Source organism: Ranitomeya imitator, chromosome 2 (assembly GCF_032444005.1).
Source record: "Ranitomeya imitator isolate aRanImi1 chromosome 2, aRanImi1.pri, whole genome shotgun sequence".
NCBI classification, from domain to species: Eukaryota; Metazoa; Chordata; class Amphibia; order Anura; family Dendrobatidae; genus Ranitomeya; species Ranitomeya imitator.
The window spans coordinates 20,554,448-20,577,181 of NC_091283.1; the positions used below are offsets into that span (position 1 = coordinate 20,554,448).

At 45.4% G+C, this 22,734-nt stretch overlaps 2 protein-coding genes across 3 annotated transcripts in view; one reads left to right on the forward strand and one right to left on the reverse strand.

Annotated features, from left to right (window-relative positions):
* APOOL (apolipoprotein O like) overlaps positions 1-22,734 on the reverse strand; it is a 45,393-nt gene that overhangs the window by 3,850 nt on the left and 18,809 nt on the right. The window contains exon 9 of one of the 2 annotated variants that reach the window (XM_069746114.1): positions 6,578-7,082. The exons of the other annotated variant lie outside the window; for it this stretch is intronic. Within the exon in view, the coding sequence (XP_069602215.1) occupies positions 6,985-7,082 (98 nt within the window). The 3' untranslated portion in view covers positions 6,578-6,984. Of the gene's footprint in view, positions 1-6,577; positions 7,083-22,734 lie in introns of those variants that run through there. 2 annotated transcript variants of the gene reach the window in all.
* On the forward strand, positions 581-5,821 carry SATL1 (spermidine/spermine N1-acetyl transferase like 1). The gene is made up of 7 exons (XM_069755931.1): positions 581-835; positions 955-1,140; positions 1,509-1,560; positions 3,143-3,223; positions 3,298-3,399; positions 3,492-3,532; positions 5,657-5,821. The coding sequence occupies exons 1-7, from the start codon at positions 581-583 to the stop codon at positions 5,819-5,821; spliced, it is 882 nt and encodes a 293-aa protein (XP_069612032.1).

Here is a 22,734-nt window from a genome sequence, read left to right on the forward strand (position 1 = left end):
CAGTCTGGAAAGATGAGCTGCATGTCCGGTTACGCAGGGAAGCCGGAGGAGTCCCTGCACGCATAGTGGAGACGGGATTTCATAAAATTCCCTCCACTACGCTGTAACATCTGGACGCTGCGGCTGTACGCAGCATCCAATCCGCACCAAATCCTTAATGTGGAAACATACCCCAAGATACAATAATGGCACCCCCACTCCTCAGCGGCTGCCCCTAAATGTCTTTGTGAAGCCCTACAACAAACCCTTGGGCAAAATCAACAAGACCACATAGTGTGCAGCCATACCCATATTCAAAAGACGGCTATGCCAGATACAAACAGAAAAAAACAACATAATCATTTTAGGTAAGCAACAAAAAGATGACAAATCAAAATAATTAATAGAGACAAGAAACCACGGTCACTATTGACAGCAGCATCTAAGGGGTTAAACGGTCATGGCCGGTGCAAACGCTGATCGTGATTGATGCAGCAGGTTGTCAGCTATAGTGTACAGCCGACAGCTGCAGCATTTTCACCCTTCGGGGGGATGCTATCCTCATATCACAGGTCAGTAAAAGTACGGATTGATGGTCACTATGGGGTGCTGGAAATCCTTTTGGAAATGTGTAAGTGCAATAATTATCTGGGAGAAATACTTCATTTTCTGGAACAATTTCAAAGGCGCCAACACTTTCGGCCAGGACTGTACCCAGAATCTGACATTCCAGCACCTGGACTCGCTGGGTAAAACTATTTTCACTTTTACTGCAGTATTTGTCTCAGAGTTGAGTGATGAACCCATTATGAGCCATGATGGTGAGATTCATACCTGGTGTGTCGCAGGCGCCATTGTGAGTCATCGGTTATGTCATAATCCGGTACTGGAGATTCTGACAACTCGGGTCTCCATTAAGGATGTAAAGTGTCAGAGGGCAGGACCGTGGAGACAACATCTGGACGACGGCTCTAGATCAGAGGCCACAGGGTGGAGAATCACAGCATCCCAGAGTCATGCAGTCCAGGTCCAGGTCCTAGCGAAGACCAGTCTCAGACGAAAGAGGAGGGCGGCACCAGTCACAATGGCGCAGAAAAGCCCACATTTACCATTCGAAAGGCCAAACCGGACGACTGTCCGGAGCTGCTGCAGATGATCAAAGTGAGAGCCCCTGGGCATTAAAGCACACATAGATCTCTATACAGTCTGCGTTCACAATCACCTGCCTCCCATCATATAGTTAAAAAGGTCTTAAGGGAAAAGATAAAAGGATCTAATTATTCTCTGCAGGAAACGGCGCCACTTTCATCCATGGTTGGGTCTGGTACTGCAGTCAGCCCTATTCAACACCAGACACAGACAATGACCAGCAAGGGGAAAAAAATCCTTCGTTTTAATCCCAAAAAGTGAGATTAATAGTGTCCTCACCATCATGACCCCATGATTGAACTGAGCCGGGCACGTTTATGCTGAAATACTTTGTGCTGTAGGAGAATTCCGATAAAATGTGCAGTATTCTTATATTATAGGATCTGGCGGATTACGAGAACATGTCGGACGCTGTGGAATTAACGGTGAAAGGTGAGAGGACGACATGAGAGGTTACTAATGGCCTGGGAAGTGATACATTGTATCCGTCCAGTAGCTTTGTCATTGCCCCGGCAGGAAAAAGTGGATGATATGATGAGACAGATACAATGTAATCGGCTCCGGTATTCAGATACATTCTAATCCGACTCTGGATTTCCACAGGACCTGCAGTACGGATTTAAAGGGGTTGTCCAATAGTGACTATTCTGATGAACACTTAGGGTATGTGCACACATTGCAGATTCCATTGTGGATTTTTCCGCACGGATTCTGCAGAATCCTCAGGTAAAATGATCTGCGTTTTGCCTGCGGGTTTTCTGCGGATTGTGTGCGGCTTTCGCCTGCATTTAAGGGTATGTGCACACGTTGCAGATTTCCTGCAGCTTTTTTTTCCGCACAGAAACACTGCAGATCTGCAAGTGATTTACAGTACAATGTAAATCAATGGCAAAAAAAAAAATGCTGTGCTGATGGTGCAGAAAACATTGCACGGAAAACGCAGCAGATTCAAAAAAGGAGCATGTCACTTCTTTTTGCAGATCTGCTGCGTTTCTGCACCCATTCCATAATAGAAATCTGCAGGGGTAAAAAAAAAAAAAGGAAGAAATCTGCACAAAAATCTGCAACGTGTGCACATACCAAAAAAAAGGCGCAGATTCTGACTAGTGTTTTTTGCCAAGAAATGCAGAATCTGCACAGAAAATTCCACAGTCAAATCTGCAACGTGTGCACATAGCCTTACACCTGCGGATTCCTATAATGGAATAGATGTAAAACGCTGCAGATTCCGCACAAAGAATTGACATGCTGCGAAAAATAAATCGCTGCTTTTCTGCGTGGAATTTTCCCCATGTGCACTGTGGATTTGGTTTTCAATAGGTTAACATGTTACTGTACAACACATGGAAAACTGCAATATGTGCACATACCCTTAGTCTGGGGTCTCCATTATGGATGCGCCACTCACCCAATGAAATATGTGCGGACTCAGGTGTCCAGCGCCGGCGCAGTCAGCGCCTGGAACCTCTTATGTATAATGTAGACTGAGCATGTGCAGATGGCCTTTGGCCACACATGCTCAGTACAGCTGGCCTTTGGCCACACATGCTCAGTACAGCTGGCCTTTGGCCACACATGCTCAGTACAGCTCGGCTCGCATGATCTTCCCTACAATGGCCAGGCAGGGCTGGTGAGAGGTCTCGCATGTGCACAGCTTTAAGGGAGGTGAACACCTCGATGCAGGAAGCAGAATATGTAAAAAGTGCTTTTGCGAGAATGACATTGGAGAAGCGAGTAAGCGCCGTACAGCAAGTTTTAGAAAAGAAAATGCGCATTTTAAGAATATTCCAGATATATTTGATGCATTATGAAATAAATCTTGAAAAATCAGTTTCAGCATTATACAATCTTTTTAAATCCACTGCTGATTTTCGCTGCTGATTTTCACAGTGGATTTCACCTTTTGCCGTACAGAAGGCGAGATGCGGAGCAGAATCTGGTGCGGATATTATCTTCTCACATTGTACCTCCTGTGGACATCCCCCTATAGTCATGTCCCCCTTTTCTTTACCAGATTTACTAGAAGACGGCTTTGGAGCCCACCCCTATTACCAGTGCCTTATAGCAGAGATGCCGAAGAACGGGGAGGGCGAGGGTAAGTGGGGCCATGTGGGCAGAGAAGGGCGATGCCGCCCACGTAATCTATACATCATAGATGTCTCCTTACAGGCAGCGCAATAGTCGGATTCGCCATGTATTACTTCACCTATGACCCATGGACTGGAAAATCACTTCATCTAGAGGAATTCTATGTGAAGGAGCCGCATCGAGGTGAGACCTTCCCCCGTGTGAGTCCCGTTATCGTACGATTATCACCCGGTGCCTCATCCTGTATCACACACTACAGCTATGCTTCTCCACAGGTACGGGCATCGGCTCAGAAATACTAAAGAGGATAAGTCAGGTGGGTCCACTAACTTATACACAACATGGACAGCAGGTGACTATGGAGCCTGGAACAGATGACCAGAGCAAATGCTGGAGAAGCAGGGGGTGCTGGGAGATTACAGCTCTGAAACTGCTGAATAGTGAGCGCAGCTCTGGAGTATAATACAGGAGGTAACTAAGGATCAGTAATGTAATGTATGTACACAGTGACTGCACCAGCAGAATAGTGAGCGCAGCTCTGGAGTATAATACAGGAGGTAACTCAGGATCAGTAATGTAATGTATGTACACAGTGACTGCACCAGCAGAATAGTGAGTGCAGCTCTGGAGTATAATACAGGATGTAACTCAGGATCAGTAATGTAATGTATGTACACAGTGACTGCACCAGCAGAATAGTGAGTGCAGCTCTGGAGTATAATACAGGATGTAACTCAGGATCAGTAGTGTAATGTATGTACACAGTGACTGCACCAGCAGAATAGTGAGTGCAGCTCTGGAGTATAATACAGGAGGTAACTCAGGATCAGTAATGTAATGTATGTACACAGTGACTGCACCAGCAGAATAGTAAGTGCAGCTCTGGGGTATAATACAGGATGTAACTCAGGATCAGTAATGTAATGTATGTACACAGTGACTGCACCAGCAGAATAGTGAGTGCAGCTCTGGAGTATAATACAGGATGTAACTCAGGATCAGTAATGTAATGTATGTACACAGTGACTGCACCAGCAGAATAGTGAGTGCAGCTCTGGAGTATAATACAGGATGTAACTCAGGATCAGTAGTGTAATGTATGTAAACAGTGACTGCACCAGCAGAATAGTGAGTGCAGCTCTGAGGTATAATACAGGATGTAACTCAGGATCAGTAATGTATGTACACAGTGACCGCACCAGCAGAATACTGTGTGAAGCTCTGGGAAATAATACAGGAGGTAACTCAGGATCAGTAATGTAATGCATGTACACAGTGACTGCACCAGAATAGTGAGTGCAGCTCTGGAGTATAATACAGGAGGTAACTCAGGATCAGTAATGTAATGTATGAACACAGTGACTGCACCAGCAGAATACGGAGTGAAGCTCTGGAGTATAATACAGGAGGTAACTCAGGATCAGTAATGTAATGTATGTACACAGTGATTGCACCAGCAGAATAGTGAGTGCAGCTCTGGGGTATAATACAGGAGGTAACTCAGGATCAGTAATGTAATGTATGTACACAGTGACTGCACCAGAATAGTGAGTGCAGCTCTGGAGTATAATACAGGAGGTAACTCAGGATCAGTAATGTAATGTATGAACACAGTGACTGCACCAGCAGAATAGTGAGTGCAGCTCTGGAGTATAATACAGGAGGTAACTCAGGATCAGTAATGTAATGTATGTACACAGTGACTGCACCAGCACAATAGTGAGTGAAGCTCTGGGGTATAATACAGGTTGTAACTCAGGATCAGTAATGTAATGTATGTACACAGTGACTGCACCAGCAGAATAGTGAGTGAAGCTCTGGGGTATAATACAGGATGTAACTCAGGATCAGTAATGTAATGTATGTACAGAGTGACTGAACCAGCAGAATAGTGAGTGCAGCTCTGGGGTATAATACAGGATGTAACTCAGGATCAGTAAGGTAATGTATGTACACAGTGACTGCACCAGCAGAATAGTGAGTGCAGCTCTGGAGTATAATAAAGGAGGTAACTCAGTATCAGTAATGTAATGTATGTACACAGTGACTGCACCAGCAGAATAGTGAGTGCAGCTCTGGAGTATAATACAGGAGGTAACTCAGGATCAGTAATGTAATGTATGTACACAGTGACTGCACCAGCAGAATAGTGAGTGCAGCTCTGGAGTATAATACAGGATGTAACTCAGGATCAGTAATGTAATGTATGTACACAGTGACTGCACCAGCAGAATAGTGAGTGCAGCTCTGGGGTATAATACAGGTTGTAACTCAGGATCAGTAATGTAATGTATGAACACAGTGACTGCACCAGCAGAATAGTGAGTGCAGCTCTGGAGTATGATACAGGATAAGTAATGTAATGGGGACTATGGTATAACCTGTCACATGATGTTTGGCGGTGCAGTTACAGTTTTTGTTGTTCGTCTCCTGTCGGTAGGAGGCCATAGGACAGCACTGCAGTGACATCGAGTTTCTGGTTTTGTCTTCTAACGTGGCCGCCATCCAGTTCTACAAGAGGAGAGGAGCTGCTGACCTATCGGAGGAGGATGGCTGGCACCTGTTCACATTTTCTCAGGACGACCTGAAGCGGATGGCAGACTGAGCCCGAGTCTGGTGCCGATAATAAGAGGATGCCTCGTGTCTTATTACAAGATACCTTACAGTCAGAAATTAAGAAACATCTGAAGCAACGACTGCGGGCCGGGCGCAGGGTGTCCCTTACTCCACAGCCATTACACATACAGGGCGTTTTGTTTCGGTGAATTGCGACCGTAAATCTGGAAATAAAAAGTTACCTGAACGCCCAGAGACGGGTCCTCGATTCGTGCCGTCATTTTCCATTATAAGCGACATCCCATGACACAAACGACGGGAAAATGTCAGAACCGGATTCGGACCACAGAGTGAAGGACTTTCCCTCAAAAGAGAGATCAGACATGTCCAGCTGAGAGGGGTGAAGGAAAGTCTGCGGAGACGACCAGGCGGCAGCTCTGCCAATCTGCCCAGTCGGAGCCTAAAAGCCAAGAAACTTGTTAAAAAAAAGGGCATATGTACGCGGATATTGGCAGGAGGGGACGATCATCTGGTAGAATTCGGTCTCTGCCCATTGAAGACACAAGAACAGTAATCTCCAGTAGCCTCCATGACTCAGAGAGGAAGAGTCAGCTGGTCTGACACAGTAGTTGTAGGACTGTCCAGCAGCAGGTCTGGGAATATCACCTCTGGGCCGTCCACCGCCCAAACTTTCTAAGTGACCCATTTACACTTTGTGAAGTCCCAGCCTGAAGCTACATTTTTTTGAACCATTTTCACCTAAGATCTTCCCAGGATGACCAGTAAAGGACAGGACCGGACCCCATCACCTTTGGGACACATGTCCCATTTATTTTACCAAACATGACAAAGTGAGGCACCTGAGTGTGGAGGGTTAATAAAGTTCATAAAATTGTCAGAGACGCCTCATACACCGGAGCTGGAGGCGATGTCCCCGTCAGGTTCTGGTGGCGACGTCCCCGTCAGGTTCTGGAGGCGACGTCCCCGTCAGGTTCTGGTGGCGACGTCCCCGCCAGGTTCTGGTGGCGACGTCCCCGCCAGGTTCTGGTGGCGACGTCCCCGCCAGGTTCTGGTGGCGACGTCCCCGCCAGGTTCTGGTGGCGACGTCCCCGCCAGGTTCTGGTGGCGACGTCCCCGCCAGGTTCTGGTGGCGACGGCCCCGTCAGGTTATGGTGGCGACGGCCCCGTCAGGTTCTGGTGGCGACGGCCCCGTCAGGTTCTGGTGCTGTACAGATCCACATCCTCCGGGTTGGACTGTCCGTGGTCCACAAGTTCTGGCGGAGGCTGAAACTTCACATCCTTTGACGGCTCTGTAATAAATATAAAGAGCCCGGGTCACTCCAGGAGGGGGCAATTAACCCTTTAAAGATGCAGTCTACCTACCCCTTTTTTTCCCATCACCCCGTTATGTTATTTTTTAATGTTTTCATTCACATATTGGGGCCTGTGCTCTATGAGACAATTTGGATTTATTCGTGGCACCATTTCATGGGAAGTGTGATGTATTGAATGGTAAATAAAAAAAAAATTATGTTGACTAAATTTAGAAACCGCTTATGGTGGAAAACTCGCACACCAGAAGACTTCATCCACTTTAGATTTATGTTAAGAACCTATAACTCTGCCCTTCACCTCGCCAAACAGACCTAGTTCACCACCCTGATCTCCTCACTAGCCAACAACCCCAAGAAACTTTTTGACACCTTTTACGTTTACTTATGACTTGCGTTTGAAACTGTTAAAACTGTAAAGCGCTGCCTGAGAGCTCTGAGGAGGCATCCTCAAAATCGGCACACATCGGCTTCAAATCTTTAATTTTTCACAAATTGGACATTGGATTCAACATCCACAAGTTACCAGGATCCTTTTGAGACCAAAATTGCCCATCTATAGGTCTCTCATCTCAATCTCCTGAGCAGGCCGCATGGTCTGGGCCTAGCCTAGGCCTCAAGCAGCTAAAACCTTTACAACTAGGCTTTTTATATTCTGGTTCGCCACATTCATCCTTCCACACATGGACATTCATCCTGCCTCCAGCAGTGATAGATAAAATCACTGCCCCAAACACCGTCTGCAGGGAACGGCTCCGGAGTCCTGAGGCAGCGGCCCTGCAGCTGCCGCGGTCTGATTGAAGCAGTCAGAGCCGCCCCCGCATCAGCACACAGCAGCCGCTGGGACACATCCACCTGGAGAGGGTAAGCGCTGTAGTACGCTCCCCTCTCCTCTCGGAGCTGCGGGCTGAGCGAAGCAGTGGTAGTCGCCGCCACATCTATTCCTCGCGGCCGCCAGACCCCAGGGGTAGGAGGCGCAGGAGCGCACTCCCCCCTCCCTGCATCCGGTGACCGGAGGTGAGAAGCTGCGTCAGTGAGCCCTCCAGTCCGCGCTGCAACCAAGCGCGGTGAAGCGGCCGAAGAGCAGAGCCGCCGGCGGAGAAATCACAGATCCCGGGGGACCCACTGGAGTGTGTGTGCGCGCCGGAACGTCCGCCGGGGATCGCGGAGGTCCCGGCTAACCGTTAACCGTCAACACCAGGAACGTTCCCCGCACGCCGGGAGGTAAGAAGTCCCGGGCCCAGCACTCGGAGGACTTAACCCTTACAGCAGCGCGGCTGTAGCGCTGCGGCTGCGGTCCCCGGCTTCCCCGCGCTCATTATCACCCCGCAGTGAGCGCTGACAAGACGGCCCCCCCTCGCTCTTATAAGGGCTCACCAGAGAGCCCCCCCTGAGCCACAATAAGCCGCAGCAGTTGATCAGAGCGGCGGCTACCACACCGGCAAAGCCGGTAATCTAATCTAACTACTCAGTTTACTAACTGACTGTCTTCTGTAAACTGCACCGGAGCAGTTCCAAGGAGGCCAGCGTGAAGAGAACACTACCGTGAGTGACTCCCCGGTGCCCCCTCCTCCTCACCGAGACAAACGTCCCGGGTCCAGCACTCGGTTTACTAACGCCAACAGCGTGGATTCAGCGGTGTTAACCCTTAGTCTGCGGGCACAGCAATACGCGGCGAGCGCCACTTTCTGGCGCCATTTTCTTCAGCCTCCCAACCTCTCTCACAAAACACCTGGGTCTTGTGTATAAGAGGGAGCACACCATAGCCATCTTTCCCTCATTCCTCTTCACTTTGCTCCTCATTTGCGGGCAGTATTAAAACGCTAAAGAAACATTAAAGGGACACATACTGCAGCTCTTGCCATATATTACAGGCACTCTCCTTCATGCTAAAAAATCTGTAACCGCGGGTTCTTTGACATATATAGAGGCTGGTTTGGGGACTGCAGCCCTGTGACGTGCTGCTGGATTTAAGGTGGCACTTGTTGTTCAATTTCCACCCATTACCAAGCAGTGCCCGCTCGGCTCTGCTACATCTCCAGACAGATCTGAACTCTCTGAGCTGGGAAGTGAAGGGACTGCATCTGTCTCACGGGTCTCTATCCTCAACATATACTGCTACATATCACTATATTCTACCTCTCCTTTATTAAGCTTAGTTCATTGTTTGCTTGGTGAACAGTACTTTCTGCTATATTTGTTTGTTCAGCGTACCACATCTGTTATACTCTAATCAGGGGTTTAGGAAGAGTCTGTGTCTGTAACCTCCTTTATACATGGCATATTCTGTATAGATTCATATATCAGCCGTAGATTGGGCTTAACAAGCACTCCCAGTGAACATATTTCCCTTCAGCACAATCATCGCATTAACGAGCTGTACTGACCTGGTGAAGCGACTATTGATTGTTCGTGTGTGTTGGGATATTGCAGGGTCTCAGGACAGTCTGGACACATAGTCCTCAAATTAGTTTCTGTTGTAACCAGCTTTCTATTCAGAAGCAATGAGTCGTTCCAGTTCTAAAAATTACATCTCAAAGCTCCCTCAACCCAATTCCCAAAAATCCAATAAATCATACCCATCAGGCCGCAACCCCTCTCTAGATTTGGTAAATGTAATAAGCCCAGCCAAAGCCAGATCTAGATCTAGGTCCCCAAGGACCCCTCTAAACAGTCCAGGTGACAAATTAGTTCAACGTAACAAGTCCCAAAACAAACCTTCACCACAACATCACAACAAGGTCACAAAAATGGATACGTCCGTTTAAAAAAAAAAGACTGGGCCCAGATGAGTGGGGGGAGGAGAGAAAGGTTGCTTCTGATTATTCGGGCTACGAATCGGAGGATTTTTCCCCGAACGCAAGTCCGGTGAGAAGAAGGACAAAAAATGCACAAACTGGTTTAGAGGACTCTACTTCACATTTCCTGAGCATGATGGATGCTCACATGAAAATAATAACCAAACAAATCAGAGAGGAAATGCACCTCAATTTTGAAAAACACTCTAGCCAGATACATAAGTCAATGGAGGCATTTACTGAAAAATTAGGAAAACAGGAGGAAAAAAATCAAGGGGTTGGAGAAAACAGTGGCCAGGCATACAGCCGAAAATAGAGATCTCAGGTCAGAGGTAGACCGTCTCAGACTAAAAATGGCTGACCTGGAGGATAGAAACAGACGTAACAACGTAAAAATTCGTGGCATCCCTGAAAACGTCCCTCCAGAAAAACTCCTCAACTTCGCACAAAATCTGATTAAAAAAGTTATCCCTTCAATATCAGCCCAGGAGCTCACTATAGATAGGATCCATAGACTGCCCAAGCCCTCAAGCGTTGCTGCAGACCTCCCTAGGGACACAATACTCAGGATTCACTTCTTCCACATAAAAGAACAGCTGCAAAACTTCATTAAAGTGGAGAAAAAGTTCCCTGAACCCTTTGAGAACTTAAAACTATACGCAGATCTTTCTAGGGAGACTCTGGAGGGCAGGAGAACTTTTAAAAAGGTGACAAACTCTTTAAGAGACATGGGTATCTCATATAAATGGGGGTTCCCGTTGAAGCTTCTGGTACAATACAAAAGTAAAACAGTCCCCATTAGTACTCCTGAAGATGGAGAAAGGTTCATTTCCTCCATCACTTAGTTCAGTTTAAGAGTTATTTTTTCCCTGATTACTCTATATGACCTTAGCCTGCTGTCTATACATGGATTTTTGTATGAGTTCCAAGGTTCAAGATATTACAAATGTTATAATGTTTATATTAAAATTTGTATTCCTTTGTCCACTTTTTCTATATCCCGGAGGATGCCTCAAGCTCCATCCAGAGCTCTTTCACGAACTATCCCCCGGACAGCGAAGATCCCACTGGAGGGTTTCTTCGGAGAGGACAAGTCAAGTTTTCAAGTGTGTGTTGCTCTATTTTTGTATCTTTGTTTTACTGCACACTAAAAGTAATTTCTAAGTCTTTAGTTAGTGTAGTTCTGTTATACAGGTCCTAAACCTACTCACAGGTATCCACAGGTGAATAACTTCTTCACATCCCCCTCAATCAAACATGTCTCTTAAGATAATGTCGTATAATGTTAGGGGTCTTAATAGTCCGAGAAAGAGGTTCTCTATCAAAAATGAACTGGTTAGATCAAAGTCCGACATCATGTGCATACAGGAAACCAAATTTAAATCCAACGACCACCCAAAATTTACAGATAGAAAGTTTTCTCAGGTTTTCGAATCTTGTGGTAGCAAAAAGAAAGCTGGTGTCATGACCATAATTAGCCACAATGTCTCATTTGAACTCATCAAGGAATGTAAGGACTCAAAAGGCAATTTTCATATCCTAATCGGTAACATCGATAACCATCTTTTCACCATTGTCAACATTTACGTCCCGAACAAAGGCCAAATTAGATTTCTGAATAAGCTCATGAGAAAAGTGTTGGAGATCAAGAAGGGAGATTTAATAATGGTGGGAGATTTCAACGTGGTTCCTGATGGTCACCTTGATTCCTCATCCCAGAACAGGCATAAATCTTTGACCCTAAACAAATGGCTCCACCAAAATGAAATGTATGACATTTTCAGATGTCTCAACACCACCTCTATTGAGTACACCCATTTTTCTGACGTGCATCATTCCGCCTCCAGAATCGACCTGATGGTCTCCAACATTTTCTCGTTACCAAAATTCAGAAAAATCTCAATCCTTCCTAAAACAATCTCAGACCACTCTCCTGTCATTGCAGAACTTACTTACGGCCCAGCATCCAAATCTCACATTTCATGGAGGTGCAACTCTTCTATTCTTTGTAATCCAGTTCATAAAAACGCGTAAACCAGACTATTAAAAACTACTTCAGAGAGAATGAATCAGACTCTACTGACCCATTCACCCTTTGGAACGCCCACAAGGCTGTGATCAGAGGGGCATTAATCCAAATCTCTGCTAGGGAAAAAAAACAAAACAGGGCCAAAATAAAGGAGTTACAGTCAAAAATAAAAATCAAGGAAACAGAACTTGCTAACTCAATCATCCACTCTCCCAGTTTACATACTGAACTGATATCCCTCAGGCAAGAGTTGAAGACCCTAATCTTCTCTTTCTATGACGCGTCAATTGGGTCTTTAACCCCTTTCTGACATGGGACGTACTATCCCGTCGAGGTGGGGTGGGCCCCCATGACCACGGACGGGATAGTACGTCCAGCGCGATCGGCGGCGCTCTCGGGGGGAGCGCCGCCGATCGCAGCCGGGTGTCAGCTGTTTATCGCAGCTGACATCCGGCACTATGTGCCAGGAGCGGTCACGAACCGCCCCCGGCACATTAACCCCTGGCACACCGCGATCAAAGATGATCGCGATGTGCCGGCGGTATAGGGAAGCTTCCCGCAGGGAGGGGGCTCCCTGCGGACTTCCCTGAGCCCCCCGCAGCAACGCGATGTGATCGCGTTGCTGCGAGGGTCTCACCTCCCTCCCTGCTTCCTCCAGCCCCGGATCCAAGATGGCCGCGGATCCGGGTCCTGCAGGGAGGGAGGTGGCTTCACAGAGCCTGCTCAGAGCAGGCACTGTGAAGGCTGCAGCGCTGCATGTCAGATCAGTGATCTGACAGAGTGCTGTGCACACTGTCAGATCACTGATCTGTGATGTCCCCCCCTGGGACAATGTAAAAAAGTAAAAAAAATTTTTTCAAAATGTGTAAAAAAAAATAAAAAAAAATATTCCTAAATAATGAAAAAAAAAAATATATATATTATTCCCCTAAATACATTTCTTTATCTAAATAAAAAAAAAAAACAATAAAAGTACACATATTTAGTATCGCCGCGTCCGTAACGGCCCGACCTATAAAACTGGCCCACTAGTTAACCCCTTCAGTAAACACCGTAAGAAAAAAAAAAAAAAAACGAGGCAAAAAACAACGCTTTATTATCATACCGCCAAACAAAAAGTGGAATAACACGCGATCAAAAAGACAGATATAAATAACCATGATACCGCTGAAAGCGTCATCTTTTCCCGCAAAAAACGAGCCGCCATACAGCATCATCAGCAAAAAAAAAATAAAGTTATAGTCCTGAGAATAAAGCGATGCAAAAATAATTATTTTTTCTATAAAAGTTTTTATCGTATAAAAGCGCCAAAACATAAAAAAATGATATAAATGAGGTGTCGCTGTAATCGTACTGACCCGAAGAATAAAACGGATTTATCAATTTTACCAAACGCGGAACGGTATAAACGCCTCCCCCCAAAAGAAATTCATGAATAGCTGGTTTTTGGTCATTCTGCCTCGCAAAAATCTGAATAAAAAGCGATCAAAAAATGTAACGTGCCCGAAAATGTTACCAATAAAAACGTCAACTCATCCCGCAAAAAACAAGACCTCACATGACTCTGTGGACCAAAATATGGAAAAATTATAGCTCTCAAAATGTGGTAACGCAAAAAATATTTTTTGCAATAAAAAGCGTCTTTCAGTGTGTGACGGCTGCCAATCACAAAAATCCGCTTAAAAAACCCGCTATAAAAGTAAATCAAACCCCCCTTCATCACCCCCTTAGTTAGGGAAAAATTAAAAAAATGTATTTATTTCCATTTTTCCATTAGGGCTAGGGTTAGGGCTAGGGTTAGGGTTTGGGCTAGGGTTAGGGCTAGGGTTAGGGCTATGGTTAGGGCTAGGGTTAAGGCTACAGTTAGGGTTGGGGCTAAAGTTAGGGTTGGGGCTAGGGTTAAGGCTACAGTTAGGGTTGGGGCTAAAGTTACGGTTAGGGTTTAGATTACATTTACAGTTGGGAATAGGGTTGGGATTAGGGTTAGGGGTGTGTCAGGGTTAGAGGTGTGGTTAGGGTTACTGTTAGGATTAGGGTTAGGGGTGTGTTTGGATTAGGGTTTCAGTTACAATTGGGGGGTTTCCACTGTTTAGGCACATCAGGGGCTCTCCAAACGCGACATGGCGTCCGAACTCAATTCCAGCCAATTCTGCGTTGAAAAAGTAAAACAGTGCTCCTTCCCTTCCGAGCTCTCCCGTGTGCCCAAACAGGGGTTTACCCCAACATATGGGGTATCAGCGTACTATGGACAACAACTTTTGGGGTCCAATTTCTCCTGTTACCCTCGGGAAAATACAAAACTGGGGGCTAAAAAATAATTTTTGTGGGAAAAAATTTTTTTTTTATTTTCACGGCTCTGCGTTATAAACTGTAGTGAAACACTTGAGGGTTCAAAGTTCTCACAACACATCTAGATGAGTTCCATGGGGGTCTAGTTTCCAATATGGGGTCACTTGTGGGGGATTTCTACTGTTTAGGTACATTAAGGGTTCTGCAAACGCAATGACGCCTGCAGACCATTCCATCTAAGTCTGCATTTCAAATGGCACTCCTTCCCTTCCGAGCCCTCCCATGCGCCCAAACGGTGGTTCCCCCCAACATATGGGGTATCAGCGTACTCAGGACAAATTGGACAACAACTTTTGGGGTCAAATTTCTCCTCTTACCCTCGGGAAAATACAAAACTGGGGGCTAAAAAATAATTTTGGGGGGAAAGATTTTTTTTTTCAATTTTCACGACTCTGCGTTACAAACTGTAGTGAAACACTTGGGGGTTCAAAGATCTCACAACACATCTAGATGAGTTCCTTAGGGGGTCTAGTTTCCAAAATGGTGTCACTTGTGGGGGGTTTCTACTGTTTCGGTACATTAGGGGCTCTGCAAATGCAATGTGACACCTGCAGACCATTCCATCTAAGCCTGCATTCCAAATGGAGCTCCTTCCCTTCCGAGCCCTCCCATGCGCCCAAACAGTGTTCCCCCCCCCCACATATGGGGTATCAGCGCACTCAGAACAAATTGGACAACAAATTTTGGGGTCCAATTTCTCCTGTTACCCTCGGGAAAATACAAAACTGGGGGCTAAAAAATAATTTTTGTGGGAAAAAATTTTTGTTTTATTTTTACGGCTCTCCATTATAAACTTCTGTGAATCCCTTGGTGGGTCAAAGTGCTCACCACACATGTAGATAAGTTCCTTAGGGGGTCTACTTTCCAAAATGGTGTCACTTGTGGGGGGTTTCTACTGTTTAGGTACATTAGGGGCTCTGCAAACGCAATGTGACACCTGCAGACCATTCCATCTAAGTCTGCATTCAAATGGCACTCCTTCCCTTCCGAACCCTCCCATGCGCCCAAACAGTGGTTCCCCCCACATATGGGGTATCATCGCACTCAGAACAAATTGGGCAACAAATTTTGGGGTCCACTTTCTCCTGTTATCCTCGGGAAAATACAAAACTGGGGGCTAAAAAAATAATTTTTGTGGGAAAAATTTTTTGTTTTATTTTTACGGCTCTGCATTATAAACTTCTGTGAAGCACTTGGTGGGTCAAAGTGCTCACCACACCTCTAGATAAGTTCCTTAGGGGGTCTACTTTCCAAAATGGTGTCACTTGTGGGGGGTTTCAATGTTTAGGCACATCAGTGGCTCTCCAAACGCAACATGGCGTCCCATCTCAATTCCTGTCAATTTTGCATTGAAAAGTCAAACGGCGCTCCTTCCCTTCCGAGCTCTCCCATCCGCCCAAACAGTGGTTTACCCCCACATATGGGGTATCAGCGTACTCAGGACAAATTGTACAACAACTTTTGGGGTCCAATTTCTTCTCTTACCCTTGGGAAAATAAAAAATTGGGGGCGGAAAGTTAATTTTTGTGAAAAAATATGATTTTTTATTTTTACGGTTCTACATTATAAACTTCTGTGAAGCACTTGGTGGGTCAAAGTGCTCACCACACATCTAGATAAGTTCCTTAAGGGGTCTACTTTCCAAAATGGTGTCACTTGTGGGGGGTTTCAATGTTTAGGCACATCAGGGGCTCTCCAAACGAAACATGGCGTCCCATCTCAATTCCAGTCAATTTTGCATTGAAAAGTCAAGTGGAGCTCCTTCGCTTCCGAGCTCTGCCATGCGCCCAAACAGTGGTTTACCCCCACATGTGGGGTATTGTCGTGCTCAGGACAAATTGTACAACAATGTTTGGGGTCTATTTTCTCCTGTTACCCTTGGTAAAATAAAACAAATTGGAGCTGAATTAAATTTTTTGTGAAAAAAAGTTAAATGTTCATTTTTATTTAAACATTCAAAAAATTCCTGTGAAGCACCAGAAGGGTTAATAAACTTCTTCAATATGGTTTTGAGCACCTTGAGGGGTGTACTTTTTAGAATGGTGTCACACTTGGGCATTTTCTATCATATAGACCCCTCAAAATGACTTCAAATGAGATGTGGTCCCTAAAAAAAAATGGTGGTGTAGAAATGAGAAATTGCTGGTCAACTTTTAACCCTTATAAATCCCTAACAAAAAAAAATTTTGGTTCCAAAATTGTGCTGATGTAAAGGAGACATGTGGGAAATGTTACTTATTAAGTATTTTGTGTGACATATCTCTGTGCTTTAATTGCATAAAAATTCAAAGTTGGAAAATTGCGAAATTTTCATAATTTTCGCCAAATTTCCGTTTTTTCCACAAATAAACGCAGGTACTATCAAATAATTTTTACCATTGTCATGAAGTACAATATGTCCCGAGAAAACAATGTCAGAATCACTGGGATCCGTTGAAGCGTTCCAGAGTTATAACCTCACAAAGGGACAGTGGTCAGAATTGTAAAAATTGGTCCGGTCCATAACGTGCAAACCACCCTTGGGGGTAAAGGGGTTAAAATTCAAACAGTTTGCCTCCCTGAACAAGCCTAACAGGTTCATGCTAAATAGATTGAAAAAGCAAAGGATCCAAAATAGGATCATAAAAATAGTACCCCCAGGTGGTCGTATGCTTACGCACCCGCAGGACATAGTGGATGCGTTTGCTGCCTTTTATTCAGAATTATACAATCTCAACTCAAACCCCCAACTAGTACAACCATTGGACACTGATATTAAAAAATTCCTATCAAATCTTAATCTACCTAGACTCACGCCGGAAAATATAGAGGTACTCACCGCCCCGTTCTCCCCTGAGGAGATTTTCGAAAACATTAAAAAATTAAAATCTCTGAAAGCCCCAGGGCCGGACGGCTTCACCAACGAATATTTCAAATCTTTCAGTGAAATCCTAGCCCCACACATGTCTAAAATCTTCAATTCTGCTGCAACTTTGGGCAAGTTCCCAAAAGAAATGTTGGAGGCCTCAATCATTTTGATCCCCAAAGCTAAAGGTGACCCTGTTCATCTGCCAAACTATAGGCCAATATCATTAGTCAACTCAGACATCAAACTGTATTCCAAAATCCTTGCAAATAGAATCAACAATTTCCTTCCAAATTTGATAATTAATGATCAGATAGGGTTTGTCAGGGGCAGACAGTCGAGTGATGGAACTAGAAGAATCATAAACCTGACGAAGCTTGTCAACTCAAAAAAAATCCCCTCAATTTATGCCTCATTGGATGCAGAAAAGGCATTTGACCGCTTGAACTGGTCATACTTAAAACTCACTCTGCAACAATTTGGTTTTAACCCAAATTCTATCTCTGCAATTATGGCTCTATATTCGGGTCCCAATGCCAGGGTTTTTTCCAATAACCACCTTTCATCTTCTTTTTCAATTACAAACGGCACGCGTCAGGGCTGCCCCCTGTCCCCTTTACTATTCGCTTTGGCGATGGAGCCTTTGGCTCAGTCAATAAGAAAAGATGATAACATAACTGGCATTCAAACAAAAAATAGAGAATTCAAGATAGGCCTCTTCGCCGACGATGTCATCCTGACCCTGACAAACCCTATAGTATCTGTCCCTGCTACCCAAAAATTATTAGATACTTTCTCCCAGCTCTCATACTTCAAAACCAACAAAACCAAATCATGCAATTTAACCTCGACCCCATTCAAATTAAAGAATTATCAAAAGCAACTTCGTGGAGCTGGGCAACTAGCGATTTCACCTTTCTGGGGATCAAAATCACCAAAAATATAGATTCACTCATTCCCACCAATCTTGAATGCCTAATCAAAACTATCTCAACTGATCTGAACCACTTTGCAGGGAGAGATCTCTCCTGGTGGGGAAAGAACTTATCAGTAAAAACATTTATAATCCCTAAAATCCTATATATTTTAGGTCCATCCCTGTTCCTATCCCAACCTCCTACTTAACTAATATCCAAACTCTGATCAACAAGTTCCTATGGAACAATAAAAAAGCGAGAGTAGCTACTAGTACTCTTTACAGAAATAAAGCGTCAGGGGGAATGGGCCTTCCCAACATTCTGGCTCATTACCATACAAACCTGATTAAACAAAGTTGCTCCTGGTGGTCTAAATCAGAACCCCCAGCCTGGCTGGAGATCGAATCATCTTTAAACCTGGATAGAGCTCCTAGAGAATTGATCCTAAACCAGCTTATGAACATAAAAAATTCCAGTAATAAATCCCACCCAATTTTTATTGCAATAAGTAATGCATGGTCCAAATTTGCTAGGCCCAAAAGAAGAACTGAAAGATTCGAGTCTCTGAAAAATCTGGCTATCTCTTATATATTTGAGTTGCATAACAAATTGATCAATCTCAAATGGTCCGACTACAAAAATCACAAAACTTTCCCATATATTTGACGGAGAAAATTTTGTTCCTTTTAATTCTCTCAAAAACACTTATAATATCCCCTCTTCTATGTTTTGCGAGTACATGATCATCAAGGATCAATGTCAGAAATTCTTATCAAAAAAGCCCAGTTTTTCTGAAGCAGCTCAAAATCTGATTTGCAACCCCGACCATAATATTTTCTGGAGCTACAGATATATCTATGGCTGGTTTAACCATGATTCAGACTTCGCGAAATCTCCTTCCATGCTGAAATGGGAGCAAGATCTCCAGACAATAATTGACCCAGATGAATGGGAAAGTGCTTTGGTCCACTCATACTCAGCTTCCATTTCTGTGTCATTACAAGAGTCCTATTTCAAACTAGTCACGCGCTGGTACCTCACCCCAGCAAGACTGTCCATGATAGGGGGTCATACCTCTCCAGATTGCTGGAGGAGCTGCGGTCACAGGGGCAATTTGCTCCATATTTTCTGGAGCTGTCCTAAAATTAAATCACTTTGGTCTAAAATCTCCGATCTGATTGGAGTACTTCTGAATAAAAATCTCATCTTGACTCCTCAGATGGCATTGCTCTCTGTAGGATTAAGTGACATACACTTTCCTCTCAAAGCGTTGGTCATTCATATTCTTTTGGTCACCAAAAACGCCATCGCATACAATTGGAAAAAGCCTAATCCTCCATCATTCCAAGAGATTAAAGATCGTATTGACCTCCATAGAACATACGAGCAAAAATTCGCCCTAAATAATGACAGCCTCAAAAAATGCTCAAAAAAATGGGCTCGTTGGGAAGAAGTTTTCCTGTAGCAATTTTCAGTTGAAATTGGCACAAAGTGAACTGGACTTTGATTTAATGTGTCTGTAATTCAGGACTGGCCAGTGAGTCCACCCTTCTTTCGTGATCAAATGTATTCTAATTATTCACCTTCCAAACGTTGTTTTATCATTTGACAAATAGAAAATTTGTGTTCTCTTTTGCCATTTAGCAAAAAAAGTAAAAAGTAGTAAACTTTTTATTAAAAAAGTCGCAGTTACCGTATATACTCGAGTATAAGCCGACCCTCCTAATTTTGCCACAAAAAACTGGGAAAACTTATTGACTCGAGTATAAGCCTAGGGTGGAAAATGCAGCAGCTACCGGTGAATTTGAAAAATAAAAATAGATGCTCCATACCGTTCATTATTGCCCCATAGGTGCTCATTATAACGCTGTGCCCTATATGCTCTGCACCGTTCATTATGGCCCCATAGGTGCTCATTATAACGCTGTGCCCTATATGCTCTGCACCGTTCATTATGGCCCCATAGGTGCTCATTATAACGCTGTGCCCTATATGCTCTGCACCGTTCAGTTCGGCCCCATAGATGCTCCACATAAATCTGTGCCCCATATATAACGCTGCTGCTGCTGCAATAAAAAAAACAAAAAAAAAAACACATACTCACCTCTCTTGCTTGCAGCTCCCAGCGTCCGGTCCCGGCGTCTCTCTGCACTGACTGATCAGGCAGAGGGCGGCACGCACACTATATGTGTCATCGCGCCCTCTGACCTGCACAGTCAGAGCGGAGAGACGCCGGGAAGACGGAGTGGCGCCCGGCGTGTGGATCGTGGACAGGTAAATATGACATACTCACCTGCTCCCGGCGCGGCCCCTGGCTCCTTCTCCCGGACAGCTGGTCTCCGGGTGCCGCAGCTTCTTTCTCTATCAGCGGTCACCGTTACCGCTGATTAGAGAAATGAATATGCGGCTCCACCCCTATGGGAGTGGAGTCCATATTCATAAGTTTAATGAGTGGTCCCACGTGACCACTGTACAGGGGAAGAGCTGCGGCACCCGAAGACAGTGTGACAGGCAGGGGGAGCGTCAGGACCGCCGGGACTAGGTAAGTATATGACAGTCCTCTCTCCCCCTCACCCGCCGACCCTGCCACAGACCGTGACTCGAGTATAAGCCGAGAGGGGCACTTTCAGCCCAAAAATTTGGGCTGAAAATCTCGGCTTATACTCGAGTATATACGGTACTTTTTTCAGATACATAAAACTTACTGATTCATTTTTGAGAGGAATAACGCAGATTCTTATTCTCGGTACATTAAGCCGATTGTATAGTCAAAATGTTCTGCACCTATTTATTAGCCCAGGGACCAATCCATCATGCGCTTGACCCCATCCCATCCCACCTCCCCCCCAACCTCACCACCACACTAATCCCATCCCCAACTCATCTCTTCAACCTATCACTAACTTCTGGTACCTTCCCCTCTGCTTTCAAACATGCCACAATCACACCTATCCTCAAAAAGCCATCCCTTGACCCGAGCGCCATGTCCAGCTATCGCCCCATATCTTTGCTCCCATTTGCTTCCAAACTCCTTGAGCAGCATGTCCACGCTGAACTTTCCTCTCACTTTGCATCTAAAGGCCCCTTCACATTTAGCGACGCTGCAGCGATACCGACAACGATCCGAATCGCTGCAGCGTCGCTGTTTGGTCGCTGGAGAGCTGTCACACAGACCGCTCTCCAGCGACCAACGATGCCGGTAACCAGGGTAAACATCGGGTAACTAAGCGCAGGGCCGCGCTTAGTAACCCGATGTTTACCCTGGTTACCATGCTAAAAGTAAAAAAAAACAAACAGTACATACTTACCTACAGCTGTCTGTCCTCCAGCGCTGCGCTCTGCTTCTCTGCTCTCCTCCTGTACTGTCTGGGAGCCGGAAAGCAGAGCGGTGACGTCACCGCTCTGCTTTCCGGCTCACAGCCAGTACAGGAGGAGAGCAGAGCACAGCGCTGGAGGACAGACGGCTGTAGGTAAGTATGTAGTGTTTGTTTTTTTTTACTTTTAGCATGGTAACCAGGGTAAACATCGGGTTACTAAGCGCGGCCCTGCGCTTAGTTACCCGATGTTTACCCTGGTTACCAGTGAAGACATCGTTGGATCGGTGTCACACACGCCGATCCAGCGATGTTAGCAGGAGTCCAGCGACGAAATAAAGTTCTGGACTTTCTTCAGCGACCAACGATCTCCCAGCAGGGGCCTGATCGTTGGTCGCTGTCACACATAACGATTTCATTAACGATATCGTTGCTACGTCACAAATAGCAACGATATCGTTAACAATATCGTTATGTGTGAAGGTACCTTAACTCTCTCTTCAACAACCTACAATCTGGCTTCTGTCCCCACCATTCCTGAGACAGCCCTGACCAAAATTACTAACGACTTACTTACAGCCAAAGCTAACAGATAATTCTCTATACTCCTCCTTCTAGACCTGTCCTCTGCCTTCCACACAGTTGACCACTGCCTCCTACTACAGATCCTCTCTTCCTTCGGTGTCAAAGACCTCACCCTGTCCTGGATCTCCTCATACATCACCAACCGCACATTTAGCGTTTCCTACTCCCATACTACCTCCTCATCTCGCCCCTTCTCTGTTGGTGTCCCCCAAGGCTCTGTCCTAGGACCTCTTCTCTTCTCAATCTATACACTCGGCCTGGGACAACTCATAAAGTCCTATGGCTTCCAGTATCATCTATATGCCGATGATACTCAGATCTACCTCTCTGGCCCAGATGTCACCGCTCTGCTCTCCAGAATCCCGGAGTGTCTATCAGCCATATCCAAATTCTTCTCCTCTCGCTTCCTCAATCTCAGCGTGGACAAATCTGAACTAATTCTCTTTCCTCCATCACGCATATCTTCCCTCCCTGATCTATCAAAATAAATGAAATCACACTTTCCCCTGTTCCTTCAAACCGCACATCCAAGCTCTTGCCACCTCCTGTCGCCTCCAGCTCAAAAATATTTCCAGAATCCGTTCTTTCCTCACCCCTCACTCTACCAAAATGCTCGTGCATGCCCTAATCATCTCCCGCCTCGACTACTGCAACATCCTCCTCTGTAGCCTCCCCTCTAACACTCTCCCACCCCTCCAGTCCGTCCTTAACTCTGCTGCCCGACTAATACATCTCTCTCCTCGCTACTCCTCCGCTTCCCCTCTCTACAAATCTCTGCACTGTCTCCCATTCCC

Coding starts and splice junctions, on each gene's coding strand:
- SATL1 (XM_069755931.1), top strand. CDS start 581: ATGGGGTGCTGGAAATCCTTTTGGAAATGTGTAAGTGCAATAATTATC. Junction 1,561..3,142: donor TGTGGAATTAACGGTGAAAG/GTGAGAGGACGA, acceptor TTTCTTTACCAG/ATTTACTAGAAGACGGCTTT. Junction 3,533..5,656: donor TACTAAAGAGGATAAGTCAG/GTGGGTCCACTA, acceptor TCCTGTCGGTAG/GAGGCCATAGGACAGCACTG.